The following is a 21,107-nucleotide window of genomic DNA, read 5'->3' on the forward strand; positions in this document are numbered from 1 at the left end:
CTGTTGCTGTTTATCAGCTCATGCAGGAAGTAGACAATTTGAAAGGAATTTAATTTCCCATCTCCAAAATTAATCTAGACAATTGTGTTAATTTAATTACAACTGTAATGCCTGTTGCTTTCATGTACTTTGCCTACCAAAGCATTCTCTGTCTGGCAGGTTTCTGTCATGACACCAGAGTAGAATTAGTGTCATGGCAGAGAGGAGAGATGCAATTCTTCTGCTCCATCTTCTCTTGTCTTCTTCACTAGTTTTTCATAGTCAGTGCAGTTCAGGCCTGTGAGTACTCTCCTACTCCAAGGCCAGATAGGAAAATAGAATTTTATTTGTGAGTCTGATCATTATCACAATCTACCCTGTAGAGATAAACCTGGAGATACCAACACAGTAAACAGTTGTCCTTGTCTCACTACTGTTACCTGAAGGCTTCTGTATGAGTGTAGAGTCCATTCAGCAAAAACCACAATAACATAATTTCTGCATTTTGTGGAAAAGATTAAACTGTCTGACATTTTGAGAAATCAAATTGTAGATTGTTCACATCAGAGCAAGTGAGAGGTCAGTTCTACAGAGGATGCAACTACAAAACTGTCTAGCATAATCAGGAAAAATGCCATTATAAAACCACTTACACTCCTCCTTATCAGAAAAATGGAAGGTAAAGCCCAGTTGTATTTTAGAATAAGACAGACTTGGAAATGTATGAAAAATCATTACTTTTAAGCAAAATAAGCAACAGAATGCAAGAAGGGATGTAGTGAATTTCCTGGTGAGTACTTGTGTAGTACATGCACGGTATTCTTGCAGTAAAATCAGATGTAAGTTTGGATTTTTTGGTTTGGGGTTTTGGAGGTTTTCTTATTTATTTTATCGCTTAATTTACATTTATTACATCGTGTGGCACAGTTAAAAATGTCTTAAGTTTGTGATTGATGTATCTAGGACATTATAGAAAAATAAGAAAACACACTGTGGGGGTTGTTTTTCCTATCCTGGGCCTCACAATAAAAGGATTAATTTATTGTCCAAAAGACTTCTCTGAGGCTTTGCTATTAACACAGATGCTACTTGTGCTTAGCTTAAGTGCTAATGAGCACTGTGAAGAAATGGTAGTAATTTACAACTCTCCTTCAATGTGATTTTTCACCTGTATATAATTTTCTTCTGCATCTTGATTGATTTGATTTTTTCCCCAGAAGGTATAAATGAGGGTTTAATAGAACCCAAGAACTAAAAAGTTACAAGTCATGTAAACTCCTATTATTTTTCTTTTAAAATATTCTAAAAATATTTTCAGTGCCCGAAACAATTTTTTTTTCCATTCCCTGCCCCATAAAGGTGTAGCAGAGAAGACACAACTTCTGAAACTAAATGTTCCTGCAACCTTCATGCTTGTGGCTCTGGATGAAGGTCCAGGCCCTCCAATTAAGTACCAGTATGCTGAGCTGGGGAAGCTGTACACCGTGGTGTCCCAGCTGATCCGCTGCTGCAACGTCTCCTCGAGGATGCAGTCTTCTATCAATGGTACAGTGAATCCCCAGTTTGCTTTAGATCCAGTGACTAAACCAGTAAATGTCTTTTTGTGCATGTTTAGCTATTATTTATGAAGTGGATCAGCTGGAAAAATGTTTTCCTTTTTTGTTTAGCAGCTCCTTTCGTTGAAAGAAACAAATCTGTTTGTTGTAAGCAAAACTGATTTGTTACACTAAAAAGACCAAAACAGAAATCTGTTCTGTATAAAATACAGATATTTTATACTGCTTGGCTTATTCCTTAAAAATATAGGGAAATAATTTGTAAAGTAGGAGGCTGTTCATTACAAAATAGTAATGCTTTTAGAATAGTTTAAGCCCATTGTTGACTTAAACTGTTCTAAAAGCATTACTATTTTGTTTCTATTACTAAAGAGTTGTCCAGAAGATGTTTTTATCCTGAAAAACAGATGACAGAAATAATCTGTACAGGAAAAGCACCACAGCAGGTTTTGAGATAACTGATAGTGCTTAGCACTGAAGAGATGTTGCATTGTTTTGGCTCTTGAATATGATTTGATGTTCACACTCAATACAGCAAACAGCAGCCAGCGCTTCAATTTATGAAGGATAAAGAATCACTTAGAAATTGATTAACCACAGTGTAAATCATTAACATTTCCAATAGCTGAATAGAGTGCAGTTATTTTTGAGGAATGGTGACAGGATATTGGGCCATGTGGACTTTATAGCCTGTATCTGTACACGTTCTGCTAAGCATATTTTAGAAAACCTAATTAGTAATCTGTAGAGAAGCTATTTAATGGGAAACTCATTACAGCTTGATGTGTCAGGGGCTGTAAAGTCAATAGGCTAGACTGTGCTGTAGTGAGATTAATGAACTGAAAATTTTATTGTGCTGTAATAAGCTTCGGAATCATGTGGCAAGTTTGGTTGGAATTTTTTCCAGTGCATTACTTGAAGCTTAAACTGAAAAGGTAATCTACCTTTGAAAAACAGTTGTATATTCAATATATTAATAGTATTGTACTAAAAAAGATTATTTTTATAAACTTTACTTTGACTATTAATTATTATTACTATTTGTGTAATAGTAATAATAATTATTATTAATAGTAATAATAAAAATATTATTAATAGTAATAATAATTATTTGTGTAATAAAGTTATTTTTTCTTCAGCTTATGAAGCTAGAAAAGTTCTCCCTAGTCTTCTGGGCATCTTCAAGCAATAACTCAAAACACTGCTAAATTTAGAAACATCAGGAGCAAATCAACAGTCTTTCACTACACAAAATGAAGCTGACTAAATAAGATACATTAATTACAAAAGCATATTTATTCTCTACACTCCAGAGATTCAAATGGGACTGTTCTAACATAGATACTCCCCTGAACACTTTTGCATTGTCTTGTGAAGTAGACAGATATTATGTCCTTAAAATATGGCTTGGGCTGTGTTACACAAGCAGTGAAGTAGATAAATGCAGGAGATAAGAGGATTTCTCTGAGAAATCTCAGTGAATTCTCCTCTGGCATGTGAATATGTCTCCAGTTGTTCTGCTTTGATTGTCACTGCATATTCTTATCAGAGAGGGAGAAGTAGCTCTCTCAGGCAGCAAGTGTCAAGCTTCACAAGCATAAAAATTAGTTATTTCTTACTATATTTTTTCAAAGAAAGTCAGCTGTTAAAGGGGGGGGCTTGTAGTTTTTTTTCCATCTGTGTTTTTTGATGAGTTACACCAGTTTGTATTTTGGAGTGTCTACACTGAAGGTACTTCAGCACCTTTTAATCTGTAATAACTGTTTATTCCAGGTAATCCCCCACTTGCCAACCCTTATGGTGATCCTAATTTATCTCAACCTATAATGGCACTTCAGCAGAACGTAGCAGACATTCTGTTTGTGAGAACTAGTTATGTAAAGAAAATTATTGAAGACTGCAGCAACTCTGAAGAGACCATCAAATTGCTTCGTTTCTGCTGTTGGGAGAATCCTCAGTTCTCTTCCACAGTCCTCAGTGAACTACTTTGGCAGGTAAAAATAAAAAGCTAGGAGAAAGATGGGAATAAAAAGATGAATGATTCTGCATTTATGTGTGAGCATGTTGTACTAAATACTGAAGGGGTGCTTGATAAATAAATTTCCTCAAGATGGCATCCTCTGTCAGTATTTACAGTCTTAGGTCTGTACATCACACTGGAGCACTGTGGGAAGTGCTCTGTGAATTTAGGGAAGCAGTCAACCTTTAACATGTCAGGAAGGATGTGTTAAGGGTGGAAAGTAGACTGAGGTGGTCTTTGTGTATTTCAAGAGCATCTGCTAAAACTTTCTGTCATTATTCATGAAAGAGATTCATAGATGACATGAAAAGTTGGAATAACTTCCTTAGATCTCCCTTGTATTTTTTTCAAGTATGTTTGTTAAGTCAGATTTTTTACAAGTCTGCAGAACTTTTTTGGCTTCAGACTCAGCAAAGAATCTTTGATACTGTCTTACAATTCCATTGTAATTTCTGTAAGGTCAGTTACACTTTTCCACTCCAAATAAAATTCTTTACTTCTGTTAGCCCCTCTTTATATTTGCCCTTTTTCTTTCATTTCTTTCATTTTCAGGGACATTTTTCTATGTCCTTTTGTTTGACACTTGAAAGATTCATAATACAAATCACTTTATTGATATTTCGCTGGCCATATATTTTACATTTTAGGATAACCTGTGAAACCAGGCTTTGTACATACTGCCTAAAAGTAGCAATATCAGTGAAAAGTGCCATTTTAAAATTTTTCTTTTCTAAAGGTATTTTTAAGGTACTTTCTTCAGCATGTCATGCTTGGGGCTTTGGATCAACTGTGTCAGAAAATCATAAAGACACATTTTTTCCTTTACAGAACCTACTGTATTTAAAAACAAATAAAATTAAATTGCAAACCACAAAATTCCTGACACAACCAACACTTTCTAGAAAAGAAGTGTTGTATCTAGAAATACCCTTTGAATTACAGTAAATTTCAAATGAATTGTGTTCTTGTATTTCACTGTGTAAGCTGTCTGCCTCAAGAAATGCTTTCTTGTGTTCTCTGCATTTTGACATTTTAGGTTGCATATTCATACACATACGAGCTTCGACCTTATTTGGATCTGCTTCTGCAAATCCTGTTAATTGAGGACTCTTGGCAAACTCACAGGTCAGTATTTACCTGTACTTTTATAATTCAATATTGTTCTGTACAGGTTGTTTTTCCAGTGGCTCTGTTGCTAATCTTTTCAATATATTTGTTTTAAATAGGTATTAAATCAAAATTCACAGATAAAGCAATTTTTTGTGGTTTTATCTGAAATTTTGAGATAAGTACAATTTTTCATATTCCTTCCTATAGAGAAGTTTGCTATAAAGCCAAGATTTCTCACATACAAAAGAATATGCTGTTTAGATTAAACTCCCTGGTTAAACTTCTCTGTGAACTGCTCTGCTTTCATAGAAATGTCCCCTTGAGGTGGGTCAGCAACAGCCTGGGCTTGCTCAGGAGCACATCAGATGTAGGAGTGGTACCAGGACACACATGAAGTGTGAATGTGGGAGAAAATAATATTTCACATTTGGGTATTCTCCATATGATCACATTTCAAGAGAATTGTAACTCAGCATATTACATATTAATCCAGTTGAAAACCTAATTTTTGTATGTCTACAGAATAAAGATTTTGAAAGATATTAAAAATTGTAATTTCTGCAAATGCTATTTCTGAGAACAGTCAGTTTTTCAGAAGTTTAATACAGAAGTAGGTGATACAACACAAATGTCATCAGTGTGCTACCTGTCAGTGTTTTACAATGTCACTGTTTCAAAATAAGCAGTTTTAGGTAGTGTGGGATTTACTGAATCATTTCCAGCTCTCTCTCATAGGACATTTGAAATACTTTCAGTGAGAGCACACTTGCTGGGTATGGGAGTGGACTCCTGTCCTTAGCTGTGGAAGCAGACTGCTCATTTAGAATGTTTCCAATTGCCTGGGCTTATTTTAGGAGGGACTCAAAGGAGATGCTGGTCTGGCTTAGCCACACTCCAAAATATAATGACTGAGTTGTGGGGATTTTCTTTATGGGATTTGCTATGCATATATAATGCAGTTAGCTTATATTATCTTCTTGATAAACAAATTATTCATGAACTAAGTCCACAGAATGCTGGAGGATGGGCATGCTTTAATAGATATGAAGTAAAACAATGGATTTTTAGGGTTGAACAGCAGGTGAGAAATCATGGAAATGGTTGTTTGGGATAATGCTGTATTTGGAATAGTGGTGTATGAAGGACGTGGATTGTTGTGGTGTGGCTTTCCTAGAGAAGTACATCACTCCATGTCCCATTGTCAGGAGTAGCACTGCTCCATGGAATTGTGTTAGGCTTCCACAGAGGGTATTAAATGGCCAGCTCCAGTCATCCACTACTCACTGCCACTTCTAGCCATGGCTTGCAGTACTTGTCTCTGCCCTGTACTTGGTTTTGCTGTGATAATCAGAGAGTTTAATGATCTCATCCAGTAAAAAAACTCCAAAACCCAACAAACAACCACAAAACAGTGAAATTGTCCATTGTAAATGGTGTCTTGTAACTGCTGGAAAATGAGTCTGATCTGACCCTGGGCAGTGTGCATCCCTTGGGGCAGCTTGTCCTGTGGTACTGCAAGATCACTGCTGCTGGCCCTTGGCATCAGACCCACTCTCTTAAATTTCTCTTGATTTGACAGGTTCAAGTGCCAAGTTTGGAATGGTGCAAGTGCCATTAAATTAAATTAACTGAAGTAAAGCTCATCATTGCCTTACAGATGGAGCCTGGGCTGACAGCTGCCAGGGATGTGAGGAAAGAGGGCAGTTGCTTTCCCTGCCATGAGTGTAGCTCTGTGAGACACCAGTGTGGGTTCTGTGCCCCCTCTGACTCTTTTTCAAAGCCAAAATTGTGTCAGTTCTCAGTTTTTGCACAGTTTCAGGGTAGCAATTAATTCCTCTGCCCTGTTGTAGAGCAGAAGGCACAGAACCTGAGCTTAGTTCCAGGGGATGCCCAAGTCCCTTATCCCATGCACAGATACATGTACCACTCATTCCCCTTCAGAGGAGCTGCATGTAAAGGGTGTCTTTGAGAAGCATAGCTGAGTGTAAGTAACCTTTCTGTGAGGATTTAACTGTTCCAATTCTCTGAGGACCTACTGGGTTAACAGGGCTGATTTGTAAATGCAGTAGATACTTTAGTAATAAAATTGAACTGTTTAAGTTTATTACTGTGACTAGAATTAATAATAATTACATTTTTTATATATCTTGTTCAGTTATATTTTTAACATGTTTGGTAATTTTTAAACTAAGTTATATATATGACATGCCAGGTTAATTTTCTGATTTTTAAAAAACCCTCTTGAACCAGAAGTCAGAACATCAGCTGTCCCTTTTGTAATTACATTGTATATAGAGCCTTAATTCAAATGCTAAAACTCTGTAATACTGAAAGTTTAGTCATTGTTTTGGTTTGTTTTTTTCTAGGATTCACAATGCACTTAAGGGAATCCCAGATGACAGGGATGGACTCTTTGACACCATTCAGCGCTCGAAGAATCATTATCAGAAAAGAGCTTACCAGTGTATAAAGTGCATGGTAGCTCTCTTCAGCAACTGCCCTGTAGCTTACCAGATCCTTCAGGTGATACCTTTTATTCTGTTTCTTGCTGCTTTTTTTCCCATTTCTGTGATTAAAAAAACCCAAAACAAACCCCACCATTATTCCGTTTTTAGCCCCTCAATTAAATTAAAACTTCCAGGGACAATTCTTTTGAACCTTCTGTATGAGAAGGTCATTATAAGGGATTGAAAACAATCTGGTTAAATTCACACTCATTTGCAGCTGTGATGCAGCTGCAAATCTGCAGACTTCATTTCAAATTTGAAGTTTTCTTTGGAGAAAAAAGGATATTTGTGACTCCTTTAAACAGCAGCAGATCGGTTGGTGGTCTCTGACAGCTGATGTATAGGAAAGGAAAAACACTTCTGTTTGCAAGAACACAGGAAATAATTGTGATTTGTTCATTTTCTGTCTGCAGAGCAATGGAGATTTGAAAAGGAAATGGACCTGGGCAGTGGAATGGCTTGGAGACGAGCTGGAGCGTAGACCATACACTGGCAATCCCCAATACACCTACAATAACTGGTCTCCACCAATCCAGAGCAATGAAACATCAAATGGCTACTTCCTAGAGAGGTCACACAGTGCTAGAATGACTCTTGCAAAGGCCTGTGAACTCTGCCCAGAGGAGGTAAGGAATTAATTTGACTTTCAGTTCAGAAACTGAGTAAAATGCGTCTGTAAATAATTAACCTTAGCAACAGTCTCCACTCATTTAAGAGGTAACACATTTCATGTGTACTTTATAAGTATGGATTTATATTTTTATTTTTCAGTTGTTATTACTGTTTCTGTAGACATTTGTCTCTTAGAGTATTAGCAGTATAAAATTGAAAGTGACCATTTGAAGTAGATTATGAATGAGTCTGTATTTCCAGTAATATATTGATAGAGGGAATTTTTATTACAATACAAGCTATAGGTGACAGGGTGGCGTGGAATTTTTCTCTGAAGGTCTAAAACATGACTCTAGCATTTCTCTGAATGTCTAAAGCATGACTCTAGATTGTCTGAAACAATCATTTGCATAGGATTGGTTTGAGCTAGAATAATTGTAATATGTTTTTAAGGAGTAAATTAAATGGGCTGTTTCAAACTTTAGGAACCAGATGATCCTGATGCCCCAGATGAACATGAGTCTTCTCCCCCTGAAGATGCCCCACTGTATCCTCATTCACCTGGTTCCCAGTATCAACAGGTAAAAGCTCTGAGTTGAACTATTTATTCAGAGTTTCAGGTTTGCTTTTTGTTTTAGTATTTATGCTGACTTAAATGATAGGTATTTAGCCAGAAGCATGTTATTGTCAAATACCGTGTTTATAGGAATAAAGGTACAGCTCCATTTCACCAGGAGCAGTTTCACCATCAGAGCTTCAAGTAGGAATTTTATCAGATCAAGGATTAATCATGCACAGAAAGGGCAGAGAGATTGATGTAATCACAGCCTAGAGCATACTGAATTTAGATTCTGTTGTTTTTCTTGACATTGATAATATTTTGTGAGCTGCTTTCTTGTTTTCAAATATAAGATCAAGTCTCAAGGCCTGAATTTGGATAAGTGGAAGGCTTTTGGAAAAAAAGTGGATGGCTTTGTGGCCATGTAACTCGTGCTATGAACAGTGATCTCAAAATTTTAAGTACATATAAAATCCAAATCTGTTTTTATGTTAAATGGCTGCTTTGTTAATACTTTCCAGTGGAAAGCCAGATCAGGAAGAAATCATAACCAGGGTCTTCTTATAGAATTGACTAAATTATGGGATCCCTCAAGTAGTAGCCATATTTTGTTCCAATTCATTTTGTATATTCCAAATCTGCTAATTTAATTTCCTTTCCTGCCCAAATCCATTTTCCCCTCCATCTTGCTTTCCTTACTTGATGTTCTCAGCAGAGCAGTTGGTAAGTCATGCAGATTTCCCCACTCCTTCCTGAGCTCCCGAGTTCAGACACATTCCATAACCTCACCATTGCCCTTGTCATGTGTTCACTTTCTTGCAAGAGACAGCATTTCTCACTAACACACACCCAATCCTCAAACTCTTGGTTTCTCCACAAACTCTGCAAAACAGTAGATAAATGAGGTGGTTTTGTTTGCCAGATCTGTGTGTGACTTCTTAAATTGGGGCAGAGCATTTGTAGATAACTGCTGGTCTAGGTTTCATTCAGTTCTGTAACATTGAGGTTTCCCCCTTAAAAATTAAAGTATGCAGCATAAACACAGGGTTGCTTTTTCCATTGTTTTAGGGAAAAAAGTCAAGCTGGTTGAATCTGTTAATAAAATATGTGCACAGTGTAATGTGGCAGCACATAGGCAACCTCTCTTGGTCTCCTTTTTTCCTTTCTTGCTGCTTTTGCTTTGCATGTAATTGTTTGTGATTCAAAAGCTGGGATTACTGTTTCAAGTGATCCTTTTATCTTTACAAGTTGAAAGTTTGTTTCCCTGGTGTGTAAATTGGCCAGGTAAGTGAAAGGTGTGACTCAGAGGAATGAAGCAGCTGGGATGTGTGTTCATACCATGTGGGTACACAAGAAGTTGGTGTGCTTGAGGACACTTCCCAGTGGTCTGAGTGGAGAGGGGGAAAGCAGGGAGTCAGGAGACAGCCCACAGAGTTAAATCCCTTTGAAATGTGTGTGCTTTGTTGCAGAATAACCACGTGCATGGACAGCCATATACGGGCCCGGCAGCACACCACATGAACAACCCTCAGCGAACCGGCCAACGAGCACAAGAAAACTTCGAAGGCAGTGAAGAAGTGTCCCCGCCTCAGACAAAAGATTAGTGAAATGCACATAATCAATTAACTTGCTCCATCAAGACTGTGCACCCAGGCCTTACAGTCCAACTTTTCTCTGTGTCTGGCTAATATTTAAAACTAGAAAAACTATTCCTAATCAACATGGAGTGGAGAGTCTATTCACTGTCTTATCTGCAGAAAATTGCTGTCAATATATAACCCGCCTGCAGTGGAAAGTGTATAGTGTTTTGTAATAAATGGCCTGATGCTAATGTGTAAATGGCAAAGGTGTATATAGTATATTAATGTTTGACTGTTAATTCTTGAGCAAGAAACATTTTTTTTTGTCTTGATGAGACTCACAGATCTACAAAAACAAAAAAATAATTTCTTGATATATCTGCTGCGCTCTGCAACCAGTGTTGCCTGCCTCATGGCAGTTGGATCAACTCCTTTACAAAAAAGCCTATCCATGTCAACCACAAAAATAGTTTCATGTTAATTCTTTGCCACTGGAGTCGATTTTACTATGAGCAACGTAATGGCTGGTAACCTTTTAATTATTTGGTTGATGTGGAAAATTGGTGATGTAACATTGTTTCTAGATCTTTTTTCATTGCCTTTTTCATTCTGGTATTAGGTTAATCACTTTGAAGCTATAGTTATGCTGTAACATTTAGCATGGCTTCACACCAAGTTAGTGTAGCCAATGAGGGGAAAAAAAAAAATAAACAAGCGTGACAGCAGTTGTCCCAATGTGACAACTGTATTGCTCAGAACTTTTTCTTCTTACACCTAGACTATAAAATGGGGAGGGAAAATGTGACAAACAAGTGGTTTTCAGTTTCACATATGTTCCTCACATCTGATGTTTGACAGTTCTCTCTCTGGGTGGGATAAAGAACACTTAGTTTTCAGTAATAGGAATTTAAAAGATTTAAAACAAATATGCAAAAATTTGCTATGCCAGGATGCCTGGAGCATAATAGACTGTATTTGGTGTGCTTGTTTTGTTTCTTTGGTAGAGCTTATTAGATAAACTTCTAACACTTTCCTTCTACTGCATCCCAGTGAAGTGGAAGTCAACAAAATCACAGAGTACTTGTGAGTGCCACTGCACCAAGTTAACTTGCTGGTTTTCTGCTCGTTCACAGTTCTACTTGAAAGCGAGAATTGTCTTAGCTCTTTATCCATTATACAGAAAATCTTAACATTAGAAGCAGGGTTTAAATATAAAAGAAACTACTGGTTAGTCAAATACAATTCTGAGGTATCTCTATTCCAGAATAAACATTTGTTTAAAGACTTAAAGAAACGCATCAGTAAATACTGTATTTAAATGAAAATTGGTAACTTGAATGTGTGTAATTTTTTTGGAACCTGTCTAAAAACCAAATACCCCTGCAAAACAGATACAGCCCACCCTATACTATTTAAATATTTTGCTGTTTTATTTTATAGAAATTATTTTGCTGAATTCACAAATAGAATTTGATTTAAGAAGAATGTTTTGTCCTGTGGTGTGTGTTGTTTTTTGGGGTTTTGTTTTTTAATGGACTGCACAGAAAGGTGAATTCTGTGCAGTGGCACTATGCTGAATTCTGGAACAACAGTCACATTGAGATTCTGTGCACAAAAAAAAAAATTGGCCCTCAAGAATAAAATAATCAGGACAATTACACTGTAAAAGTTTCTTAATGTGATTTATCTTGTACTTTTTGTATGTTTTTATATATACATATATATATTTAAGAGCACAAGCTTGATGGTGTTTTTTACAAATGAGTTGATAGAAACAAAGCTGCTTATCAAATTAAAGGTCTGTAGTTTTGAAATGAACAATGGAAAATTCAGTCCAAGTGCATTCTTAGGCATTTAGTGTAACAAGGGAGAGACACAGAAGATTTTTGAATATGCTGTGTAGCGATGATCACTTTTATGCTTCCATGTTTTTCCTAGTGCTCAAGTTAATTCAGATTTTCTTCATAGTTTTTTAGTAATACCATTTTACCTGGATTTAGTACATTTGGATAACGTGTTCCCATTTATGTTTGGGGATGCTTGTTGGAGGTTTTAACTACAAAAATTCTACCCTGAGTTCTCAAGTTGAAATATTTATTTGGACCAGTAATTGTTAAACAGGCTATCTCAGAGGCGATTATTACGTATTTTGTACTATATAGGTAAAATATATAATGTGCTAGTTCAGCCTTGCCAAATGTGTTTGCTTTTAATAGTGCAATGATTGTAGAGACATGTCAAACCTGTGACACTTTAAGGCTGTGGCTTTCTCCAGCCATACCCAGCCCTGCCCCAGAATTGGGAATGGCTGCAGTGGCAGTTGTTTTCCAGGCAGCAAACTGAGGATTTTGTGCATCTCTGTGACATGAAGGAGGGTAAACCCATATTGTTTGCTGCAGCTGTTGCTTTTTTAACAGGCAGCTCCAGTGTAAGGTGCAATGTTTTCTTCACTCTGGGCAAAACCAGTTTGAATTGTACTTGTTAACAAATACTGTACAAGCAAAACGTTTGAAGTGCACGTTTCTGTCGCAGCATTTTGGCAGGGGACTCCAGGCACTGCACCTGGTGATCCCTCCTTGGTGATGGCACTCTCTAAAGCAGTACCCCTCAAAGTGCCTAAGATTCCATTCCCCCATCACTGATTTCAGTCCTGTTTTCTGTTTAGAACAGTTTCTAGGGAATCTCTGGTCTTCCATAAAATGAGCCAATAAATAGTAAAGCAATTCCTCGTGTTCCTGGCGGTGTAACGTGGAATACATAGAAACTGAAAATCCATGGGTGATGTTGAGTCAGGGTTAGTGTGTAGTTTGACCTTGGGGGAAATCCATAACCTTACTGAGCAGAATTTCTCCATCTTGTACATTTGGCTTGTGGTTGTTTAGTGACTAAATTCAGCTTTTAACACTTGCTACTGCCAGTGTTAAAAATAGTACAGCCATATATAAAAAGAATTCAGTCACTGTTTGTGTATCAGTAAATGTACTATGTTTTGGTCACAGAGTTGGTCACCTGCACCTGTGTTACCCCTTTGACAAGAAGGAGATGGCTCAGGGTTCTGTCAAAGCTTGTTTGTCCTGCAGGACCCAAACTTGTGGGAATGGACGAGCAGAACAGGACTCTGCTTGACTTGGAATTTTTCACATTATTTTCCCAGCTGACTACAAGCTCTGAAAATTTGAGTTCTCTGTTTTTCAAGCTTGTGCATCTTGCCGAAATCAAGCCAGAAAGAAATTAAATTCCCCCATTGATTTTTTTTATTTTTCTGACTGAAACTTTAGACAACATGAGAGATTTGTGCTAATCATATTTGCTATTATGCCTTCTCAGCCACTCTGTTGTGCCTAGCTTGTGTGTTTTAGCATATGTGTCATGAAAAAGCACTTACAGTTCCAAAACTTCCTGTATATTTCCTGAGATCCAGGAGAGAATGAGATTAGCCATTCTGCCAAAGCTAAAATGGGCAAAAATTGGCTGCTGTAGCAATTTACTTCATTTTTGATTTCAATAAATTTTGTCTACCTCTTAAGTCTTTTGCCAGAAATGAATAGGCTGATGAGCTGTGTCAGGGCAAAGTGGCTCCATGTTTTTGTTGGTGTGAGTTCCAGTTACTGGGCATTGCAGGGAAGCTTTCAGTGCAATGAATTTAACTGAAAATGAAGATTGACTGTATAAATTAGAGGAAGAAGTGGCCTGTTGGGGAATTTGCAGAGTAACCAATTAAGTATTTAAATATCTTAGTTAAACCTTGTTAGCCCACACTCTCAAATCCCCATTGAAAGCAAATTCTCTCCCCCATGACAAAAGACACACCATTATTTTTGGGAGGGTGAGATGCTGATGCCAACCTCACATTTCTTAGGACAGGTGTGGGATTTTCCCCTTTGTGGCTCTGCTCCAGCACAGCATAATCAGACCACAGTGATTTTGGCTCTTTGTCCTTTCACTTTTCATGCCCTCCATCATGTTCATGACACCACTTTCCCCCAGCCATAAGGTTTGGGAGTGAAGTTGCAGCTGCCCTGCCTAGAGCCAGCCAGGAGAGGCTTTCTGGGAGCAGTGGGAAGTGTCTGGCACAAACCAGGAGCTGCTCCGTGGTGCTGCAGTGGCAAAGGCAGGGTGGAGGATCCCAGCTGCTTCCTCCTGCAGGATTCCTGCTCTCCTTGCAGGTGTGTGGTGGGAAAGGTGACTCCAAACCTCTCTTTAGAGCTCTGAATTCTCTCCTGGCTGGCAGCTGGGCTCACAGTGAGCTGTGGGTGCCCCCTGTGCCATTCCAGGCTGTCCCTGTCCCTGTCAGCACAGCCCTCCTTGTTCCAGACTGCAGGAAGGGCTTTACCCCAGCCTGAGCACTGTCCCTTTTCACACTGGAACTTCCTAAGGTTCTTACCACGAATTTCCTTTTATTCCTAAGGGATAAAAGTCTCCCCTGGGCTTTAAGTGTCCAGTAACCATTCCTGTTCATTATTCACAAGAGCAATGCACAGCCCCACCCTGCAGTGTCTGTCAGGGTAGGCTGTGTCTGGAAGGGTGCTGACAAGAGATTCCAGCATTAAATTCAGACCTCTCCATCCTGCACTCTGATTTTCTAACACAAGTTGTGGTGGATCCATGGATTTCAGCAGCATTTGTGCCAGTTGAGTTGATCTCAGCACTGTAAGAGTGGAAGTTGGTGATGTGTTGGGGTCAGGCCAGCTCAGTCAGTGGGTGGCACACAAGACAGAGCTCTTGTTTGCAGACAAATGAAAACAAGCACGGGGGGAATCAGTTTCTGAAGGAGAAAAACACTCCTGAATAAGGGCTAACTTTTAATCAGATTTTTAAATACCCAACTCTGTATTTTTTAGCTTTAGAACTCCTTGAAGCCACTTTTTGATAATAAAACTGACCTACAGGCTGTTTCCTTGGAAGAATTTAATATAGCCTTAAATCACAGCAGCACAATTCTGAAATGACAGGGTCATTGTTCAGTGGTCAAAATAATGTGCAAAAAAATGCCTTCTAGTTTTTAACCATCAGATAACCTTGAGTAAAGAAACAAGAGGAAAAAGGTTCCATGACTTCATCCACAATCTGACCATAGCAAAACATCCAGTGCAGGGAAATAAGATCATTCCCTTCTCTGTTTCTATAGTATTCAAAGTGTCTGATAATGTTAAATTTTGTTCTTAATTTGCAACTGCTGTTCCAGTAAGTTGGTGTATTTTACCCAAAGTGGTGTGAGCTGCACAGTCTGATTTGCAGTGATGTCCCCTTTAGTCCACACCAGAGCAAAATGTTTCAATGTTTGGTTTTCCCCTCTAAGCTGTTCCCTGATCCACATTTCTGCTGTGGTGTTGTGCTGTCCCTGTTTTCATACAATGCCCAGGGCTGGATGAATGCTTTCCAAGTGTGGTTTCACCTGAGCCATTAAGTGAGCAGTTCTGTTCCTTTGCTGTAGTGATACCTCTGTAGGTGCAGCTTTTAAAGGTATTATTGGCCTTTTTTGTAGCTTTATTTATTGAAAAACGCTGCTCAGTTCTTGTCCCTCACTCTTAAATTCCTGTCCATCATTTATTGTGGTTCTTTCTTACAGAGTTTTTCACTCTGGATTGCAAGGATCATTTTTATATTCAGTATTTTTGTATTTTCTTGGAATCGAATCCCTTCACTTGCCATGATGGTTGTTTACCTCCTGTTTTTACCCACACCTGCAGTCCTGCTGTTTGCTGCTGCAAGAAAAAACCCCCCAAAACCCCCAAATTTGCCAGGCAGCCTGGAGCCTTTCACAGTTCAGCAGCAGCAGCCACAGCCTTGACCAGGTGGGCTTTGTCATCTCTTAAAACTTCTCATTTATGTGGGGTAGGAAAGCTTTGTGCTACTGATGGCAGTCTGGAATTCTAATAGCTTGTAGCTTACTGGTTTTCTTTGGTTGGTTGTTGTTTGGGGTATTTTTTCCCTTCATTTTCTATATTGAACCATTCTACAGGTGAATAAAAGCAGTAGGTTTTGCTGGAATCTACTCTGGAAAAGAAGGTTGGACACTTAATATACTTGATTGTATTTAAATATCTGGTAGGTGCTTTAAAGTCCTCAGAAGGTCTTCTGGAAGCAAATTCCAAAGCTTAGAAAAGTGAAGATTAGTTCTTCAGGACTTACTGATACTCACCAATTCTGTCTGCCTGCTGTGCATGACTGAGGACAGGTGAAGCAGCAGAAATGGGAATATTTTGCTGAAGGGAGAGGTCGTGCTGTGTGAAATCCCTGTGGAGCTGGAGCTGTGCTTTGCCTGGCCCCACACACCCTGCTGAGCCTCTGTGTGAGACCTGTCCTGAGCCACAGAGCAGCAACTTCAGACTAAGTAGCATGTAAAGAATTTTCTACTCTTCTTCTTCTTCTTCTCTAAGATCTGTACCAAGTGTAATCCTCTGAGCAGATAAAGGCAGGGAGGGGCTGAGCGAGGGCCTTCACAAGCTGCTCTGTGAATCCTTTCTACCTCTTGTTCACTGCTGGGAGCGGCTCTGGGCCAGGTGAGGTGCACAAATACCTGGTGGGGCTGTTGGCTGGGCAGGCACTGCAGTGCTGCCTCCCTGGGGATAAATGGAATTGTTTGGGGTACCTGTGTTTGCATCCAGGTGAAGGAACTGGCGTTTTTCAGGGGGCACCGTGAGGACTCTCAAACATTTCTCCTCCCGTGTGAAGTAGCATCAAATCCTCTCACAATTAATGTTCAAATCACGCAGCAGTCGCAGGGAGGGACTTGGTTTTCCAGCTGTGTTGGTGAGGGTTTAGAAAGGGAGATGTGGGGATGTGAAAAGCCAGGATTCTGCAGATCAACCCAGGTGTTAATCTAGAACAAAAAAATGTTACTGATTGCTACTGTGGTTGTGTGTAAGACTGAAATGCTGAACGAGAACTGTAACCCTCCCACTCCGAGTCTGAGAGAGACCTGGCATTGGCATTCTGAACACTTCTGCAACCTGAACCAAAAACTGCTGTGGGAATGTAGACTTACCATAGAGCTGTGGAAGAAAACTTCAATCGTGTCACTTCTCTCGGTCTTCAGAGCAGTCAACATGGTTTTGATGTAGGTTTTAGATTATGTATATATAAATCTGATTGAAGTACCAACAGCAAACCATAAATAAAATGTGGACTTAATTGAAGAATGGGCTAGTGGAGGCCTCTTGTGTTGAATTTATTAAAATACAATATAACCAAGTTGTTGGTGGAGGAGACTGGCTGTGATGAAGACAGGGAATAAATAAAACTGGAGCTGAGCCAGGTTTGCTGCTGCCTCTGCCCCTCCTGTGCACCCACAGAGTGGTTTGATGGTGCTGTGGTGGCTGGGGATGAGCTGGGAACGCTCCTGGCATCGCCTTGGTGCCTGTGAGGGCCAGAGGCTCTGGGAGTGGCAGCTGCTGCAGGGACAGTGCCACATTCCTGTCACACTCCAGGCCTAGAGGAGCTGGTGCAGTGCTGGGGAGCTGCTGTGACCCTGGGCCTGCCACCTGCCCCTTGCTTTGCTCTGCCAGAGCCAAGGGCCATCTCCCAAAGGAATGTGAGGTAGGTCCAATGCAGAGCTACTGGAAACATCTGGTTCCCAAAGTTTGCTCTTGAAGATGTGCAAATGGAAGTGGAGAACAGTGGCAAATTTCTGGGAATTTGTGGTACTAACGTGAAATAAAAAAAAACAATTTAAAAAGGACATTATGGAAGCAGGTGACACAAAAGGTTCCAGCTTGGCATGAGGAAGAACTTCTTTACAGTGAAGGTGGCAGAGCTCTGGAACAGCTGTGGAGTCTCCCTCTGGAGACATTCCAGACCCACCTGGATGCACTCCTGTGTCACCTGCTCCAGGTGACCCTGCCCTGGCAGGGGGATGGACTAGGCAGGCCCCAGGGGTCCCTCCAACCCTGACACTCCTGTGATTCTCTAACACCTGAGTTTGTCCTTGGCTGTTCAGTCAATGTCACCCATCTGAGTGGATGCGAGTCTGAATTCTCTGGACAGCAACATGGTGGCAAAACTGAGAATTCTGGGTACACTCTGGATGTATCCCAACAGATTAGTGGGGGTAGGGGGTTGCTGTAAATTGGGAGAAGAAAGCTTTTGATAAAAACAGCAAAAATGTTAAACAACTCCCACAAATGTTTCTGTTCTCACATTTCTCTCTGAGAATTTGTTAATGTCACAGGACAAAAAAAGCCATTTTTTAATTTAACCTCTGTGGAGGCTGTAAAGATTTATTGATCATCTGACTCCCTGCAACCTTTTAGAATTTGGGCTCCTGTGGTTTTTACATTAGCTGAAAACACAGCCCGAAGCATTTCCCTTGTATTTGACAGATAACTTACCTGGTAACTTCAGCACAACAGTCAGGATCATGATCTTGCTGCTGGAGCTTGCTTCCCTCTCTTCTTTTTGCAGAAACTCCCTGCATGGGTTTGCTCTGGCCTTTTTTCACTTCACACTGTTTCCTTGCATCTCCCTCTGCAGTTGCTCCCTGCCTGCCCCAGTCTGTAGCAGGCTGTGGGTCCTGCAGAGCTGCTCCCCTTTGATTTCTCAGGGCTGGGCACTGGGGCTGGGAGTGGAGCTGTGGAAAGCCCCGGGGCAGGGACCTCTGTCACCAGCTGGGGTCCATGTACAAATCACAAATGGGATGGGAATGCTGTGGAACTGCCTTGAGCTGTTTTATTTTCCAGCATCATGACAATGGGAAAATGCCATCAGCTCACATCCCAGGCAGCAGATCAAGAATTTAATGTTACAACTCACTTTATAAGTTTTTTGACCAATCACACAAAGCAAAAGCACATTGACAGCAGTTCTATCCAACCACTATAAACACACATACCTTTGGTTAAAACAATGTTTGCTTATTTTGAATACAATACCTGCTTGTGAGCCTTAAAACAGAATGCACAGAGCTCCATTATTAAGCTTCAACCTTCCTAATATCTTACTAGATAAACTTTTCTGTAGCTTAGGGAGTTATTCTAGACAAGTGTTAATACACAGACCATTGTTCTATTTGTCCTTGCTTTCTACTTTTAAAATAATTTTTATGTTGACCTATCTCATGGTTACTGCTTATCTCTAATCACAGTTTTACTGTCTCTGAGGCCTTTTGCAGCTTTCCCAAAACCCTCTGATTTTGTGGATTCCCACAACCTCGGGGTGAAGTGACCCTCCCTCCTGCTTCCCTGGCCTTCCTGCTGCTTCCACGGGGGTGTTGGCAGGGGACAGTGATGTCAGTGAGGGTTCTCTTACCAGGAAGGAAGTTGTGATACCTGTCCATGTTTAGGTAGCACTTGGTGCTTCTCAACACACCCTTAAAAAAGTGTAAAGAAAATGCTGTTTGCTCTTTCAGTAGATGGGAATCTGAAGCCCTTCTCAAGGAAGGCTTTAGTGCTTCACTGGTACCTATCTTTTTATTTTTTAAATTTTTTTTCTTTCAGCAGACAAAGCCATATACTGGAAATAACCTCTGAGAATTCTGCAGGAACACTTAACATCTTTCTTTAAAACAGTTTGCTTCATTTCAAGATTTCTGTAACTGTGCTAATCTTTATGTGAGGAGGTTTAATAATATAATTATTATTATTATCGTTTTACTAATGAGCATGGCTTTGGTTTTTAAATTTGACTGCATCTATAGTAGCTCATGTCTTCTGTGCAGTATTGGGGCTGAGAATTGAGATGCTCCTCCATGAAGTGAAGTACCCTGGATATAAACCATACAAGCAAATCGACTGGGTATTCTGTCGTGATGCTACAACAGTTGCTTTGAGCAGGAGGTTGCTGATTATGACACACAATTAAAGCATAATTACAACACATTACATAATTACTCCCACAGCAGGGGGGTTGGAACTAGATGATCTTCCAGGTCCTTTCAGCCCCAAACCAGCCCATGATTCCATACAATGGCAGTGGGGGTAGAAGGGCAGGACCACAGAAGGAGCTGTGTGCTTTCTACTTTTTATTTTCATTTACATTTGAAAGTGTTTTTGTGATGGAGCTGCCTCGGTCGAGCCCCTCCCACCTCAGGGCCAGGTTTGTGCTTTCCTGTGCTCAGCAGCTCCTGGGGCTCTGCCCTGTCCCTGCCTGGTTCATTTCTCATTTCTGCAGTGCAGATCTGGAGGGAGCTCTGCCCTGCTCAGCCCACAGAGCACAGGGACTGGCCCAACTTCAGCCCCATTCTCATTTTCTGCTCAGGGCTTTCACAGATCCTCCCAGCCTGAGGTTAAGCTTGATAAACTCACCTGCATATTTTATTGGTATTTTTAAAATTCTTATTGCATTGTTAATTGTCTTAACTTCCTCTGTTGTGTAAACCACTGAAGTTCACCTCAATTCTACAACTCAAATTAGAACTTTGGTTTAGAAAATATATTTCAATTTACCTAAATTTTTCATTGAAGGTTGGTTTATTTAGAGCCTTTCATTGTTTTGTTTATCTTACTCCCTATTCTCTCATGTTTCTTTTCACAGACTTTTAGCACTGGAGGTGTTGGGGCTGCAGGAGCATTTTGAGTCTTCTGGTCACTTGCCAGGATCACAGTGGCTTTTCTGAGTTCCACGTTCATGTGGGCAACAGGAGACTGCACTGGAATAGTGGCTGCAACTGGAGTTTGGTGAAGGGAGAGCAATCTTTGCAGTCTTCATACTACTGTGTGAATTTAGAGACTTCTGGCATTGCATCCTATGTGTTTACATTAAATGTGTTAGGAGCTGCATTAAACCCTGTAATATGGCACTTATTTATTTTTAATAATTTGTATTAATTACTCCCTACTCATGGGCTTGGTGTGCTGACCCTGTGGCTGTGAACACTGGTGGGCAGTGCCAGAACCTGAACAGCAGCAGAGGCAGCCAAGGGTCAGTATCCATCTCCCTCTTCCCAAAAAAATATACAGCATCAAGAGGCCCAAAAGTGGTTGGGAACCTTGATTTTCTGTGAGTCCTTTAGGTGCATTTAATGTTGTGGAACATTCAATACTTCAGCTGCTCTTCTGATGGTGTTTGGGAGGAGTGTTACACTCACTGTGGGCCCTGTCAGGAGAGCACAGGAACCCAAGAGCTTTCATGGCAAGAACAGATGTGAACTTCAGACCTTGATGGAACTGGAGCAATATAAACAAACAAAACTCCCCCTTGCTTTGCTTCTTCTCCTCAGTGGGATCTGATGCCTTTCTCCAGGGTGTG

General features: G+C 39.9%; 1 protein-coding gene across 2 annotated transcripts in view; it reads left to right on the plus strand.

Moving 5' to 3' along the window:
• The window catches only part of USP9X (ubiquitin specific peptidase 9 X-linked), a 102,298-nt gene extending 85,239 nt beyond the window's left edge, over window positions 1–17,059 (plus strand). For both annotated transcript variants that reach the window (XM_058019227.1, XM_058019228.1), the window contains 7 exons: window positions 1,339–1,524; window positions 3,309–3,529; window positions 4,592–4,680; window positions 7,032–7,188; window positions 7,586–7,798; window positions 8,270–8,365; window positions 9,813–17,059. In XM_058019227.1, coding sequence (XP_057875210.1) covers window positions 1,339–1,524; window positions 3,309–3,529; window positions 4,592–4,680; window positions 7,032–7,188; window positions 7,586–7,798; window positions 8,270–8,365; window positions 9,813–9,947 — 1,097 coding nt within the window. In that variant the 3' untranslated portion in view covers window positions 9,948–17,059. The remainder of the gene's footprint in view (window positions 1–1,338; window positions 1,525–3,308; window positions 3,530–4,591; window positions 4,681–7,031; window positions 7,189–7,585; window positions 7,799–8,269; window positions 8,366–9,812) is intronic.
• The last annotated feature ends 4,048 nt before the right edge of the window (window positions 17,060–21,107 follow it).

This window comes from Melospiza georgiana, chromosome 2 (genome assembly GCF_028018845.1).
Source record: "Melospiza georgiana isolate bMelGeo1 chromosome 2, bMelGeo1.pri, whole genome shotgun sequence".
NCBI classification, from domain to species: Eukaryota; Metazoa; Chordata; class Aves; order Passeriformes; family Passerellidae; genus Melospiza; species Melospiza georgiana.